We start from the raw sequence: 15,313 nt of genomic DNA, 5'->3' as shown, positions 1-15,313 counted from the left end.
ACAGACCCGCTGGGCACTGTTCAATTTCAAAGATAGCTTCTTGGTTCTGGGTCGTCAAGTGCTGCTCAGAGCGGACACATCCATTCTCAGAGCCAGGATCGTTCCTTTGTTCGTCCGCGGCCGGAATTTTGGCGCAGGAGCTGTCCCTGCTTTCGCACCGGGTGACTTGTGCCAGCTGTCAAACTCTGCACAGCCAAAATCCCTTGGTCGGTAACTATTCACGCCTACAAAGGGGACTGTTTCACTCGGCATTCATAACACACGCACGCACACTGAAACAAGCAAGGTCTCAAAATGTCCAAGTGTGTATGCGTCTGTTTGCTGTGCAGCTGGAGCTGGAGCTGGAGCTGGCGACAGAAGCAACGGAAACATTTCTGCCTAACCACCTCTTTCAGCCGAGCGATTTCCAGAACCGCTTCGCTTCGTGAATGTACCATGTCGCATCCCTTTTCTGCACCGGCGGATTCAGATAATGTGCCGTCATTCCGACAAACACCAACGCTCTCATCGGTACATTGCTAAACGCCATCCACTCACTCGATACCTTCGCTACCCACTTGGATCGACAGCAGAGTGTCCAGATGACACCGGTGTGAAACATTGAGGTTCCAACCGTGCACGTTCCTAGCCGTGTCTCTATGTGATGAGATAGAGAGTATGAGATCTGGTTTGTGATAGCTCGTACTTGATGAAAGGCCAAAGGTACAGTGAGATTTAGGAGTTGGGAGAGGTCTTCAGGTGAGGTCTTTCTGAATCTGGCGACCAGGTCGTGTAGATCTTGAGCGAACTTTGAAGACGGATCGAAGTTTGGGGGATTGGGGGGCTTGTTTGAAAGTAGGTTGTTCTTCGAAGGATTGTCCTCGCCATGGTTCGAGTTGGATTCATAGGCCATATTGAAGGGCTGCCTCGAAAATACGACTTGTTATGCAGAGGGAAGAAACAACTGGGGCGGAAAAGGCGATCTATATATCTCGTGAACGACGAGATCTGAACCGAGGAGACCATGTGGAGAGTGATGAGCATCTTGACGTTGAAGGGAGCCCTGACATATGATCAGGCGTTTGAATCCTTCCTTTGTTGTGCTGATGATTGAACGATCGTAATCTCAAAAATAACGCAACCGCGGAGCTGTCTGTGCACCATGCTCGTTCGTTTGGCGGCGGCTTTCTTCGGCTGTTGTTGAGGCCCGCAAAGATGTTCCATCCTAGGCGATACACAGCTGCAGCCCCTTTCATCCTCTTCAACAGCAAGTTGCTTGGCAATTGGCTTTGTATCAGGCTTACTAAAAAAATGGTGAACTGCAGGGTGCCTGCTCGAGCACATGCTGTTCTACTGTGCCTGTATCTGCTGTTCTGGCGGTCTTTATGGATCGGCAGAACATGTAGTACATTCCTCCAGCCCATAGACCCAACATTGTACAAGCGGGGAGCCCCAATTCAATGCCAATCGACTCAATAACGAAGACGCTTAAGCTTCTGAACCCATTTCCAGCGCTTCCAGCAATGCGTCCCTGAGGCAAATGGCGGTAGTAGTCAGTTTGTTTCCCATTGGTGCACTGTTTGCAGAAGAAGCTACGCTGGTGTCATGGCTTATTGAGACAAAGTTGCTCTCTTGAGGCGCAGAAATGGTTTATGTTGATATGGCTTTACCCGAAGATAGATGCAAGATCAAAGATTGGCTGATCGTATGGCAAGTTGAGACAGACGGATCGAATCAGGGGTGGTGTGGTGCGAAATTAAGGCGCGAGTGCATCGCAACGGTTTGTATCACTTGAAGAATGACCAGCTCAAGCTTGCACACGAGCACTCGGGACTGAAAAAAGGCGTTCAGAGGAGCATGTGTCGTAGACCTTCTCGAACAGATGCGCCAAGAACAAGACGCCTACCTATGCGCACGCCATTCGAAACATGCTAGGCGAAGTGACAATTTTCCTCAGATCTAAAAATGACTCATAAAAAAAGCTGAGACCAGCATGGGACGCTCAGTGGTATCTGTTGGTACATGTAGCCACGATATCAAGACGACGTGCTGAGACTCGCTTCCTCTTGGCTTCGGACGAGGGCATACCCTTCAATAACCGTGTAGTAGTCCTAAACAAACATCGTTACCTGTGACTTAGGTATCGCACCCTCAGTGGCTAACAGCCCAACACTCGGTGGCGTACATTGTGATTCACGAACACATCGTGTGACGGTTCAGTAGGATGAGATTGAGATTAGCTGCAGCCACAATCTGACCTACTGTGCAATATCGATCGTAACGCGATCGCCGTCAGTCAGGTTCCAGTAGGCCAAGCTTTGCTTGAGCGTCGCGGGCCTGCCATTGACCTTGATCTTGATCTTGCTGGCTGCAATTGTACTGTTTAGCAGATCTTGATGAACGTAGTCCCTCAACGTAGCTACGGTAGACTTGATCGCTGCCTCGTAAGGCTCTTCCCTTCTGTCTGCATCGTCTTGACCTGGAAGAGAGAGGGTAAGCGTGACAGTCGGACGAGCATGTGCTTCGATCCACATCTTTTCGGGGTGCAGTGATCCATCGGTTTTCTTGGCGAGTGTGGCTAGCGTTGAAGGGAGGGGTGCAGGCGGCGGTGGTGGAGGGGAGAGCTCGACGGAAGCAGAACGCTTGAGACTCGATGAAGAGGCTTGTGGTTGTGGTGGTGGAGACGTTGCTGAAGTCGTAACAGGTTTGGCGGGCAACAGACTACCCTTGGGCAGCTGGAGGGGCTTGTCATCAGCTTGATCGGCCGGAGCCTCTTCCGACACGGCTCGGTCCATGCCAGGGAATTGCGGGCCAAACTCCGGCAGCTTGACTACAGGCTTGCCGGACAGCCTCGTCATTTCTTGCTCCAGACCAACATTCTTGGCGATCAGATCTCTGGCGGCTTGCCCCGATTTGGCGTGCCCGTCCCAGATGATTTTTTCCTTTTCCTTGGCAAGTCTCCTCTCCTCGGCTTCTCTCTTCAATCTTGTCTGTTCATCCTCGTCATCACGACTCGTGGCAAGTTGCTTGAGGTAGTAGGTAGGGTCTGCGCCAGCTTGAAGCGCAGCCTGTTGAGCTTTCTTGGCTTCCAGTTGCTGACGCTGTTCGCGGTAGGCTGGGTTGAGCAGTTCGAAACGGACGTGTTCAGCCATTTCGTCGATGGCAACCTGATCTCCGCAAACGGGACACTTTGTCATTGCAGCATCAGGTGCAGTAGGCTTGGTGCGAGACGCAAGACCGCGTGGAACGTAGTCTTTGCGCACCTTGATGGTACCACCTCTAGCGGCTGGTTGCTGGACCTCTTCGACAAGCGGCGTCGACGCAGGAGGTCTTGTGGGCATTGCAAGCTCTTCTACATCTTCGACGTCGTCTGCAGCAGCTTGGGACTCCATAATCATGCTTGCCATCTTCTTCTGAGCCAGCGTCATGGATTCCATCTCGCGCAACGAGCGGGGTGGTGGCAGGTCAACGTGCTGGTCGGCCTCGGTGAGCTCTACAGTACCGACGACGACAAAGTCTTGCCAATCGATCTCGTTGAATGATTGACGTTGCCTCTCCTGGTCTTCGTCCTGCTTCTTGCGCTTGTCTTGTACATGCCGTTCCCACTCTGCCCTTGCTTTGGCCTGTTCCAATAGATACGGTCTTGCACCACCCTTGCCTGCTCCGAGCGCAGGCTTTGCCTTTTGTTGTGCTATGAGGGCGGTATCAGTTGTGCCATATGCTCCAAGCTTGGCATTTTCAAGAAGTGAGGGGGAAGGCGAGATGACCTTTTGGTATTGCTCGACGAGGTGATTGAAATAGGTAAACAGCGAGTGTGATGGACGCAAGAATTCGAACTGGTACGACTTGGACTCGCGAGAGAGCAGAGAGGACGCAAAAGAGCGGCCCTTTCGTGCCGTGAAGAGCGCTGTGAGTTTGAGAATGTCGAGGTCGACAGCGGTGATGTTGGGAAGGTCGGCGGAGAATTCGAATGGTTGTGGCTCTGGTGGAGGCTGCGTGGAAGCACCGGCTGCAGCGTCGGCTGTCGCTGGCGTGTTTGAGCCATCTTGAGCTACAGCATTGGTCGAAGACTCGGGTATAACTGGCGCAAGTGTCTCGCCACGTCGAACGGCATCGCGACGCGAAGCGTAATAGGCGTGGTAGGCATCGTCTAACTTGAGAAAGGCAAACTTGGGATTGTTCTGTTCTGCCGCCTTGATGTTGTTCTCGAACGACGGATCTTTTTTTGCAATAAGCTCTGCTGCCTTGTCAATGGTTCTGCGTAGCTCGGGCGGCGGAAAAATTATGCCGCTCGTCGAGGCAAACTTGGAGCTTGATGGGGTTGACGAAGAGGCAAGTGTGTTGTCAGAGCCGTGCGCTGGTGCTGGGAGGTTGAGTGCGGGCGCCATGATGGCGGCGAACGGAGAGAGAGGTGAGTTGATCCACGATAGCCTTTATCTGCGAACAAGGCAGTTGTCAGGACAGTCGATGGACGCAACAATGCAGTGGTGGTGATGGTCTGAGAAGTCGGGCGTCGTCGTGATGGTTGTTTGCTGACAGTTTGTGCTTGTCGCAAAATCGACCGATCTGACTCAAACTCGTCCGTTCGAGCATCGGTGATCCTTGAAAGATTCGAGAGTCAAACGCAGTCACGAGTTGCACAATGCACGATTAAGGCACTCGCCCACGGCATACTCGTGACTCGTGACTCGTGACTTGTGACTGGCTGACTCAAAAAAAAAGGCAAGGAAATGGAACTAAAAAAAGAGGGGAAAAATAGAGCTCAGGCTCAAGCGAAACAAAGAGTCACGAGTGTATGGATCACCCGCGAGTCACAGTCACAGACACAGACACAGACACAGACACGAGAGCGTCAAGTTGCGGGCCGACGGCGGTTGCATTCACAGATTCACGATTCTGATTCACGATTCACGATTCACGATTCACGATTCACGATTCACGATTCACGATTCACGATTCACGATTCAAGAAGGAACCGTCGGAAGTGTGAGTGACTCGCTCGGTCCTTCGCAAAATAGGATTCGTATCACTTTGACCACCATCGCCAACCTTGTGTCTGTCGTCTGCAACCATCTCACGTTCTTTGCTCACACCGAAACAAGTGTGACTCTGCTGCAACGCACATCCGATAAGCGTATGCCGAGACAAGCGCTGTACCGCCAACAGAAGCATCCCACACAACCAACGCAACGGCGACATCAAATCCACCCCTGACCCCACCACACGCTGGGTTCGCACGCCAGACCACCTCGTCTTCCCACAACCGCCTTATCGCGTGACACACCCACATTGGCTCAGCCTCCTGGTTCATCTTGAAGAACTCTCTTTTCCATCACAGCCCATCAAGTGGTCTTGGCTTGCATCTGAACAACTTGCTTTCACGTCATAGCCAAAGCTTCTCAGCAGCTTGCACATAAAGCGTCTCGTAGAGAAACGCACAATTCCCACAAATGGCTTTGGTAAGTCCAACTGGCACGATAGATCCTTGTACAATTCCCGATTTCGCTGACCAACAACCTTGTCCTCCTACTCTGTCTAAACAACCATGATCGGCAAATCCCAGCACGCACTCAAGCCTTCCCTAGAGGAAGTGCAGTCGGCGCTCCTTTCTGACAACCCCACAGGTAACATCATTCCGGTCTACACATCACTTCCCTCCGACCTGCTCACGCCTGTCACGGCGTATCTCAAGCTTTCTAATGGTGCCGACACGTCTCGTCGCTCTTTCCTGTTCGAGTCGGTAACCGGCGGTGAAAAGATCGGTCGCTACTCGTTCATCGGCTCAGACCCGCTCAAGATTATCCGTACCGGTCCAGGGCTCGATGTCGAAGGCGACCCGCTTCTCGCCATTGAAAAAGAGCTGAGCCCATACAAGTACATTCCCGTGCAAGGCTTGCCCACCTTCACTGGCGGTGCCATCGGCTACATCAGCTACGATTGCGTTCAATACTTTGAACCTCGAACCAAGCGCGAGCTCAAGGATGTCGTCGGTATTCCAGAGAGCGTTTTCATGGTCGCCGACTCGTTGATCGTGTTCGACCACGTCTTTAGCACGGTTCGTTGCGTTAGCCACGTTCACCTTGCGTCGGAGCTTGCCAAGAATGCAACACCTGCCGATATCGAGTCGTTGTACGCAAAGGCAAATGACAAGGTCAACAAGTTGATCAGCATCCTCACTCTGGCTACGACGCCTCTTCCTGAGCAGCCTGCGATCCTGGCCGGTCAAGAAGCTGTCTCGAACGTCGGCAAAGCAGGCTACGAGGCTTTTGTCACGTCGCTGCGCAAGAACATCGTCAAGGGAGACATTATCCAAGCGGTGCCATCTCAACGACTCAAGCGTCGCACAACGCTGCACGCGTTCAACTGCTATCGACATCTGCGACAGGTGAATCCTTCACCGTATATGTTCTATGTCGACTGTGGAGATTGTCAGTTGGTGGGAGCGTCGCCGGAAACGCTGTGCAAGATCGAGGCTGGTAAGGTGGCGGTTCACGCGATTGCTGGAACGGTCAAGAGAGGAGCCAATGATGTTGAAGATGCTGAGCTTGCGTCGCAGCTCGCTTCGTCGGTGAAAGATCAAGCCGAGCATGTGATGCTTGTTGATCTGGCGCGCAACGACATCAATCGGGTTTGTGACCCGGCTACGACGCAAGTAGAATCGTTCATGAATGTGGAAAAGTTCTCGCATGTCATGCACCTCACCTCGCGCATCACGGGACAACTTCGTGCTGGCAAGTCGCGCTTCGACGCGCTCCGATCCATCTTCCCCGCTGGAACCGTATCGGGCGCCCCCAAGATCCGCGCCATCGAACTTGTCAGCGAGCTCGAACAGGAAAAACGCGGCGTATACGCCGGCGCGGTCGGCCGCATCGACTTCGCCCACAACGAGATGGACGTCTGCATCGCCATCCGCACCATGACCTTCAAAGACGGCTTCGCCTACCTACAGGCTGGTGGCGGCATCGTCTACGATAGCATCGAAGAGGACGAGTACATCGAAACCATCAACAAGCTACGTGCCAACATCAGGTGCATCGATCAGGCCGAACAGTATTATTCTGCTCAACAGCTTCACCACTGAGCGCTGACAAGTTGGTCCAGTACATCTGCAATTCCACTTTCCCCTTGCTTGGCCGTTGCGCATACTGATCCGAGCTAGCCGACTCGCTACATTTCAGCGCACCCATCACGCATCATCAGCCTGTCTGAACAGGTGTGGCAAGAGACACGAGTCTGCTGGCATTTAGAGGAGAACGAATGTGTGTGATATAAAGGCGCAAGCAACTAAGCGAGTGAGGCGCGCCACGAGGGCGCTGAGGGCTACGTGCGAACTGCGGCCTCCCTCATGAGAGGGAGGCGATGGTGCCGTATCTGTGGGCGTGCTGATGACAGTCTGTGGATCTAGACGATGTTCGATCCGGGTAAGCGGGGATGATGCTATCTTCGTTGTAGGGTGTAAACTTGTCGGATGTGCTTAACGCGGGCGTGACCGAGGAGGCGGAGCGGGGCAGCGTTGACGAGGCGCCAGTTGTGGGTTTCGAGATGAGCATGACGCTAGAACGACGTGTGCTGCGTTTCGTCCGTTCCGAATCGACGAGTTTGGTAATGCCTTTGAAAAAGCCACGACGATGCGCGTCGATGGATCGACCTCCAGTCTTCACGGGAGCGTGCGACGAGATCGAGTAGTGGTCCAAGTCGTCCGAGACGTCAAGCTCGCGTCGTGCGTCGTGCTCGGCGATCTCGGACCTCGACATGCGCGAAGCGTTGAGGAAGTCGGTCATGGACACTTCGGCAGCCGCCCGACGCGGCGGAGGTCCGCCAAAGGGATACATATCATATTCTTCATCGTCCTGATCTTCGTCCTCGCCATCCGAGGCATGGTGGTTGTCGACACATGCCGCGTCTCGATGCGATGGCTCGTAGCGCTGTGCTGCGCTGGACGCGACGCCGGAAGCCGAGGCGTTTTTGCGAAGACTGGCAATGCTCACTCCTCCACTGGGTTTGGGTTCAATTGAGGCTGAAGCGACAGAAGCAGGTTTTAGAGCTGCGGATGACGTGGCGCTCTTTGCTGCGCGCGCAGCCCGGGGTGGGCGCGAGACGACAGCAGCAAGTGAACCAGCTGACTGCTTAACGCCTGCATGACCCTGTCGCGAACGAGCATCCTCGAATCCATCCAACTCTTCCTCCTCCACCAAATCGGCATCGGCAGCGAGACGGTGTGGGTGGTGCGATGGAGAAGCCCGCCCGCCAGTGAACATGTTCTTGCTGCCAAGCATAGACAGCACGTTCTTGCGAAGTATCTCGAGTTCGGTCTCGGCCTTTAGCTTGTCCTCCTTGGTGCGGTTAAGTGCTTCTGCTAACTTGTCAGCACGGGCAAGGGTGAATTTGAGCGCTACGCGCAAAGCACTCACTTCGTCTGATGAGATCACGGCATCAGCAGCGGTCTTCGAACCAGAGGAAAAGGAAGATAGGCTAGGGCTTACACACGTCTCGGAAACAACGTCTTGCTGGAAAGCAAGCACGCGGATGGCCTCGAATGTGGTAAGCGACGAGATCCAAGTGGACGTCTCTGAATGGGTGGCGGTCGAGGGCGATGATGGCGCCTGTTTTGATGGGTAACCCTCTTGCTGACCGTTTTGAGCCGAGATGCCGAGCCCGTTTTTGTCAGCAAGCTCGTCCAGAGAAGGCACGGATTTGCGGTACGAACTGTTGCGCTTGGCTTGACGAATCGACGGGGCTTGTTTGTTGTTGTTGTTGTTGTCGTCGTGGTGGGTAGACTTGGTAGGTGAAGATGCAACGGTCATGGTGGTCTCCGAAAGGTCGGTATCTTGGGTGCTGAAACGAGCATTGCGGGGCGAGCTAGCAGCTGATCGATCAAAGCTGCTCTCGAGTACACGAAGACTCTCGAGGGCGGCGGATGGAGACATGGCAAGTTCCGAAGTAGCCTTGGCTGTCAATGCCGACGCCTTTTCATCGACGTTGTCACGAGTCATTGGGCCTCCTGGAGTGTTGGGAGTCGGCGTACGACTTTGGCTCAGCTGTGGAGTGGAAGATTTGGATACAGAAACGAAAGACGAAGGCTTGGACTTGTCGTCACTGCTCTGACTGGCGTGACTTGAGATGCTTCTCGCTTCGTCGCTGTGCCAAGATGCACTGAGGCGCTTCTGGTCTGAAGCAAGGCTGAGTGTCTTGTGATCGACCGTCATGTGGCTCACGGCGGTGTGACGCGACGAAGCAATGCTAACAGGCCTCGAAGCTCGAGAAGAAGAACGGATGGTGGCAGAAAGGGAAACAGGACGAAGATCTGTAAGGATTTTCTGGACAAGCTCCAAGTGCTCTTGCTGGGTGAGGCCAACACTGATGCTTCGGAGAGTCTTTCGAAAGCTCTTGTCGAGAATGCTGGGTGCCGCGTAGGCGCTACCGTTGCTGCTGCGATAGAAGAAGCGATGTGCGTTGAGCGTAGGAGACGGGGAAACGCTCTGACCCGGCGTGGGTGGCAGAGCTGCCGAAGGCGGAGGGAGGGGCGAGGGCATGACTCGAGAGGGGAGATGAGGCGTTGAGGCGACCCGTGCAACATCGTGAGGCTCTTTGTAGAGCGAATTGGTGTTGTGGGAGCGCGAGCGGTAGTGCATGATGGGCGAGGCCTGAGCGGTCTTGCGTGACAGTTTACTGGTTGTGGCGAACTCGGAAGAGGTGATATGTGTAGGAGCGCGAGCGGCTTGAGCGGCTTGAGCGTCGTGGTGTTGTATATGGTGCTGCGGCTCGATCATGGCGAATGGGATACGTTGAAGCAATCGAGGTGCTACAAACTAGGGGCCAAAACGTCACCAAACTCGATTTGTGCCGTCGTAGATGCAAAGGTGTGCAAAGAAAGAAATCTTGCTGAGCAGCTAGTCGTGCGTCGAGACCGAGAAGATTGAACTAGGGACCAAAAGATGCCTGGGACGCTTTGGGCTTCTTATACTAGCCTAATGTCGGAGCGTATTTAGATGACCAAGACGAATTCGGAATTGAAAGAGGCACGGCGATTTGAGCGTTGAGCAAGAAGCTAGGAATAAGTGTCAGCGACAAAGACCTTGTCAATGTCGATGAAGGTGGGTTGAATGCGAGCTAGGTAAGCGCGTGGGACAAGGAGCGGAAACAGGGGACAGTGTGATGTGAGATGAAGGCGGTTGGCAGGGAGAAGTAGGGAACAAGGAAGGGCTTTGGCAAGCATGTTGGTCAAAGCTTTTTATTTGCTAGCACCGAAAGGACCGGGGCCTTTGAGGCGCTAGCAGCGACGATTGAGATGCAAAACAAGAGCGTGTACGAGATCAGATTGAGATACAAGCTAGTAAACTAGCAAATTAGCAACGCTATCAACGCAGGCCGGACGCCGGACCCATCTAATGGAGGAGGCAAAGCGGGACGGCGGAGGAAGAAATGGAAGCGACGACTGAAAGCGAGAAGCAGGGACCACAAACGAGAGGACGGGGGCTAACGACTCTAACTGACGCATGAGGTGGAAGAGAAGCCGAGGGGAAGCAAGCGGAGAAAGTGAGCTGTGGGATCAGGGACGGCGGGCCACGGACGGGGAAGCATGCTTGGGAAAAGCAACAAGAATGACACAATGAGTTGCGAAGGGAAGAGCACCAAGGTTTGGTGTACAGTACAGTACAAGTACAGTACAGACTGTTGAAAGCAAGCCGGACAATGGAAGCTGCAAGAGCAGCAAGTTGACAGGTTCGGTCGACTACTTTAGGCTGCAATTCACGCATCTAAGCTTCACGTTAGGCGATACCATCGGGTTCCAGACGGTTTACGAGTGGTTGAACAGAATTGAACAGAATCGCTGACAGCGCGAGTCGTGAGTGGGACAGCGTTGACAGCGTTGTGGGACAGCATCAATCAAGTTCGTGCGTGCTTTGGCTAAACATTCTGTGATTCGTGATTCTCGTCTCTGAAATTCGCAGATTATTCACGACGTGATTCACGATTGCCAACCGGTAACGCGGGTCAAAGTGAGACAAGGCGAGACTCGTAACTGTCAGTCAGATATATTACAACGAGCACTGAGACATTACGCATCATTCGTGATTTGGTCCTGTCTGCGCCCGCTGATTCATGATTCGCGTCGACTCTCACGTCCACAGTCTCGTATCTGCCTGATTTTGGTGTTGCAACCGCCGCACTCTGTTATCAAAACTCACAGACTTGTTCTCTGCACACCCACGGGATTGGGACACTTGGAGATGCGGGCATGCACCATTGTAAACTCAGAGACATGCATGTTGAAAAGGCCGCTCTCTCCCACTCCCTGTTTCTTGTCGTCCAGTACAGTACAGAACAACACTGTGTTCTGTACTCCAGTGACTACTGTACATCGCCGTCTCAGCGCTGCAAGCCGAAGGCGCCTGAATAGTACGTGCAGGAGCCGTGTCGAACCAACACAGCAAAGCGTTGAAAGTCGGCCAACAAACAAACAAACACTAACAAACAAAATAAGAATAAGTATTATAAGTATTCGTGATTTAAATACAAATAAATGAAAAAACCGCGCCCAGCCAATTCACGATTCCACCGAGGAAGCGAGCGAAACTGCCTCAGCCGAGCTCGGAAAGCGTATCATGACTCTGCACAAGCCACAGAAGTTCGGCAGGACAGCCATCAAATCGGAAGGCTGATACTCACTTGTTTCATTTTTTGGATTTGGCGCTCAAACGCCAAACTTTCACATTTGAAACTCGTGACTTGACGCTTTCGCGTTTGCACGTCTCGGCAGCAAGCGTGGGGGCTTTCTCAGTCAATGTCGCAATGTATGCTCTAACATTATTCACCGAACGCCGGGTTTCCACTCGTCACTTTCGTGTTTTCGTGTTTCGATCTTCGCTGCACAAACGTCATCTACGATGCTCGCACGTACAATCACGAATCTCATGAATTCACAATTCACGATTCACGACGGCGATTGCTTTCCAAGGCTTGACCCCGCGATGTTCGTGATTCGTTGAGCCTCACCGCCTCGCCTCACCTCGCAAACAACACCGACAGACATGGCAGATCGACCCGCAAATCTCATGCAGATGGCGCGGATGGCCATTCCGCGACCACAATTCTTCCTCGTCGTCTTGGTCGGTTCGATCCTCGTCCAGTTTCTGATCGCAGGCCTGCGAATCCAGCATGATAACAAAGACCTGGCGATTTCGGCAAGAATTCGGACACTGCCCTCTTCAGCGCTGCTCGTCACCGCCCATCCGGATGACGAGGCCATGTTTTTTGCGCCTGCCATTCAGGCGCTCGCTGCGGCAGGCACAACAATTTTCGCCTTGTGCCTCTCCACCGGTAACGCTACCGGTCTCGGTCTGGAACGCACCCAAGAACTCTTTGGCAGCTACAATCAACTCGGTCTACCCTCTACCAGAGTCAAATACCTCGACGATGTACAATTGCAAGATTCCATGCAAGTCACCTGGCCAAACGACTACGTCTCCACCGTTGTTGCGAACCACATCGACTCCATCTCGCGCTCCAACCGCATCGACGCGCTCATTACCTTCGACAAGCAGGGTGTCTCTGGCCATCTCAATCACATTGCAACGTACAATGGCACACGCGATACCGCCGTCGCCCGCAACCTCACTCTCTACGTTCTGCCCTCCTTGGAAGTGTGGGAAAAGTACAGCTCGGTCCCATTTGCCGTTTGGGAGTCGATTGCCTACTCCGGATACGTGCCTGCAGCTCCAGCAGCTGGTGCAAGCTCAGAGCCGTACAAGCCCGCCTCAGAGATCCTCATCCTGGCGAGCCCAGCCCAGTACCTCGAAGCAGTACGAGCCATGTTCAAGCACCAAACCCAGCTCGAATGGTTTCGATACCTCTACATCGTCTTCAGCAGATACATGTTCTCCAACAAGTTGGTGCTCTGGACACCCCAGCTCGACCTTGATACAGAGCAATGATCTCGGCTTGCACACTTGTGTATGCTATGATAATACGAAGCAGCCGAATGAATCGAGTGTGTCGGTGGTGTGAACCAGCTCGGAACCCGGAACCCGGAACTCGGAAATGTCAAATGCGAAATGTGTGTTTAACGTAACGTATCTTGTTATTTCACGTTTAAATTTTCTCCTTGTTGGGACACGCGAATATTAATTTGCCGGCAGCCAAGAAGCCAAGCGTAGCGCCATCGTGAATGAACCCCTTCACCTTCTCACCCCGACGCTGACGCTACTTGGGACTTTCAAGACCTTTCGACGCAGGAGTGGTTCCATACATGCTCGCAAGGCGCCTGCCATCTCAGCTTCTCTGTCGTACTCCCTCTGTCATTCGAAACAGCTTTGTTTGCGGTCCGGCTCAGGTAGTTCGTAGCGCTTTTCATCGACCCTACACCGCCAACATCCGCGGATCGCCACGATTTCGATCGCCGGCCATGTCAATATCATCTTGCTCAGCCCAAGATGGTTGCGCGAGCACGGCGATGACGCGTACTGCCATGCGTCAGAACAAGTTCGCCACCTCGGCTCCTGCTTCTGTCCCCCGCCTGACAGGCACCGAGCCGCAGCTGGGATCCATGCAAGGAGCTCAAGAGCTTCTAGAACAGCTGAAAGCGTCCTTCACCTCTTCGCACCTTATCCAAGCCATCGGCCTCTCGGGTCGACAGCTACCGCTGCTGACCAAGGATCAAGAGATCTTGCCGTACCTCTTTAACGCTGCTGGGGTACGATATGTTCAGCCTCACCCGAACGGGGACGCGTCGCAACGAATCCTCCTTCTCAACGTCCCCGCATCTTCACCCACGCCCGATGTCGTCCTCTCGGCCATCTTGAAGCACAGACTGGAGCTGATCCATGAGTTTGAGCTCTCGCTGGGCTACGAGCACCTCTCTTCCGATCAAATCCTCGAAGCGCTTCTCCCCACCTCGATCGTTGATACAGACGGCGTACCGACCGGCTTTACGATTGTCGGCCACATCGCACACCTCAACCTGCTCTCCGTCTACAAACCCTTCCGCTTCCTCGTGGGCCACATCATCCTTTCCAAGCACATAGGTACACTTCGCACCGTCGTCAACAAACTCGATTCCATCGACACGCAGTTCCGATTCTTCGAGATGGAACTACTCGCTGGGGAAGCCGACTTTGTGGCTCAAGTGAGCGAGTCGGATTGCTCGTTCCAGTTTGACTTTCGCAGTGTATACTGGAACTCGAGGCTGCACGCTGAGCATATGCGCTTGATCAAAAAGTGTAGGCCCAACCAGGTGCTCGCCGATGTGATGGCAGGCGTGGGGCCGTTTGCTGTGCCTGCGGCCAAACGGGGCACCTGGGTCCTAGCCAACGATCTGAACCCGAGCAGCTACGAGAGTCTCACAAAGAACGCCGAGATCAACAAGGTCTTGTTGCGAGAAGGCGAGGCCAAGCCAGACAAAGACGGCGGCTTGGTGGCTACGTGTATGGACGGCAGGGAGTTTGTAAGGTGGAGCATGCTCGAGGTGTGGAAGCGAGGATTTGCGGGTCGACCTATGGGATTTGATGGCGAACAATTCGACGTTCAGGATGACAAGTTGCGCCAAAGTGCTAGGAAGATGCGCAAGGAGCAGGCTAAAAAGAATCGCGCACTTTACGCGGTGCGACAAGCCGAGAACACGTTGGAGGGTGCTGCAGAAAGTCTAGCGAACCTCTCGGTCGACGAGCCAGATGTTGCTGCTACGATGGGACAGGTTGAGCGGCATCCTGAGCGAAAACTAGTCGATCACTTTGTCATGAACCTGCCAGCTATAGCGCTTGAGTTCCTGGACGCATTCCGGGGTGCTTACACGCATCTCGCCACAATCGTCGGCAAACAGCGACTCCTTTGCCAACTGGAGCTTCACAAGCTCGATGCCTCAATCCATCGGCTGCCCATGATCCACGTTCACTGTTTCAGCAAAGACCCCTTTACGCCTGCACTCGACATCCTCACTCGCGCCAACGAGGCGCTCAATATCCCCCGCGATGCCCCCTACAGACTCATGGCCAAACCGATCCTTCCACCCGCACAGACGTTCGCGGGCCTCCGCAAACTCTGCGACGCCTCGCAATCCGCGTCGTACCTCTCGTCGCATCCCAACTACTCCAAGTACAAACACCTCGAATCGCAGCACGATTTCATGCAGTACGTACATCAAGAATGGCTCGAAAGAGACGCCGCTCAACACACACCCAACCTTAGCATCCATTACGTCCGCGATGTCGCACCAAACAAGCAGATGTACTGCCTCAGCTTCCAGTGCCCTAGCCAAGTGCTGTGGGCAAACACATCCACCTCGCAGCACACGTGATCGATCCACACTGATAACTGTCCAGCACATGAAAATACCAAT

The 15,313-nt window shown here is 53.7% G+C and overlaps 6 protein-coding genes across 6 annotated transcripts; 3 read left to right on the top strand and 3 right to left on the bottom strand.

The window, feature by feature from the left end:
* Positions 1-391: 391 nt before the first annotated feature.
* Positions 392-892, bottom strand: UMAG_00306 (uncharacterized protein; the record flags this gene model as incomplete). Its single annotated transcript, XM_011387914.1, has 1 exon — positions 392-892. The coding sequence occupies one exon, from the start codon at positions 890-892 to the stop codon at positions 392-394; it is 501 nt and encodes a 166-aa protein (XP_011386216.1).
* A 1,345-nt stretch (positions 893-2,237) lies between these two features.
* UMAG_00305 (uncharacterized protein) lies at positions 2,238-4,367 on the bottom strand (the record flags this gene model as incomplete). Its single annotated transcript, XM_011387913.1, has 1 exon — positions 2,238-4,367. One exon carries the CDS (start codon positions 4,365-4,367, stop codon positions 2,238-2,240), a length of 2,130 nt encoding a protein of 709 aa, XP_011386215.1.
* Positions 4,368-5,524: 1,157 nt separating this feature from the next.
* Positions 5,525-7,060, top strand: UMAG_00304 (putative anthranilate synthase TRP2; the record flags this gene model as incomplete). The annotated part of the gene is made up of 1 exon (XM_011387912.1): positions 5,525-7,060. The coding sequence occupies one exon, from the start codon at positions 5,525-5,527 to the stop codon at positions 7,058-7,060; it is 1,536 nt and encodes a 511-aa protein (XP_011386214.1).
* Positions 7,061-7,322: 262 nt separating this feature from the next.
* Positions 7,323-9,749, bottom strand: UMAG_12149 (uncharacterized protein; the record flags this gene model as incomplete). Its single annotated transcript, XM_011388540.1, has 1 exon — positions 7,323-9,749. One exon carries the CDS (start codon positions 9,747-9,749, stop codon positions 7,323-7,325), a length of 2,427 nt encoding a protein of 808 aa, XP_011386842.1.
* Positions 9,750-12,011: 2,262 nt separating this feature from the next.
* UMAG_00302 (N-acetylglucosaminylphosphatidylinositol deacetylase) lies at positions 12,012-12,914 on the top strand (the record flags this gene model as incomplete). The annotated part of the gene is made up of 1 exon (XM_011387911.1): positions 12,012-12,914. The coding sequence occupies one exon, from the start codon at positions 12,012-12,014 to the stop codon at positions 12,912-12,914; it is 903 nt and encodes a 300-aa protein (XP_011386213.1).
* A 470-nt stretch (positions 12,915-13,384) lies between these two features.
* Positions 13,385-15,271, top strand: UMAG_10092 (tRNA (guanine) methyltransferase; the record flags this gene model as incomplete). Its single annotated transcript, XM_011388348.1, has 1 exon — positions 13,385-15,271. One exon carries the CDS (start codon positions 13,385-13,387, stop codon positions 15,269-15,271), a length of 1,887 nt encoding a protein of 628 aa, XP_011386650.1.
* Between the last annotated feature and the right edge of the window lie 42 nt (positions 15,272-15,313).

The sequence above is a fragment of the Mycosarcoma maydis genome, chromosome 1 (genome assembly GCF_000328475.2).
Source record: "Mycosarcoma maydis chromosome 1, whole genome shotgun sequence".
NCBI lineage: Eukaryota > Fungi > Basidiomycota > Ustilaginomycetes > Ustilaginales > Mycosarcoma > Mycosarcoma maydis.
Note: the sequence above shows the minus strand (reverse complement) of the source record. Positions and strands in the feature narration are given on the sequence as shown.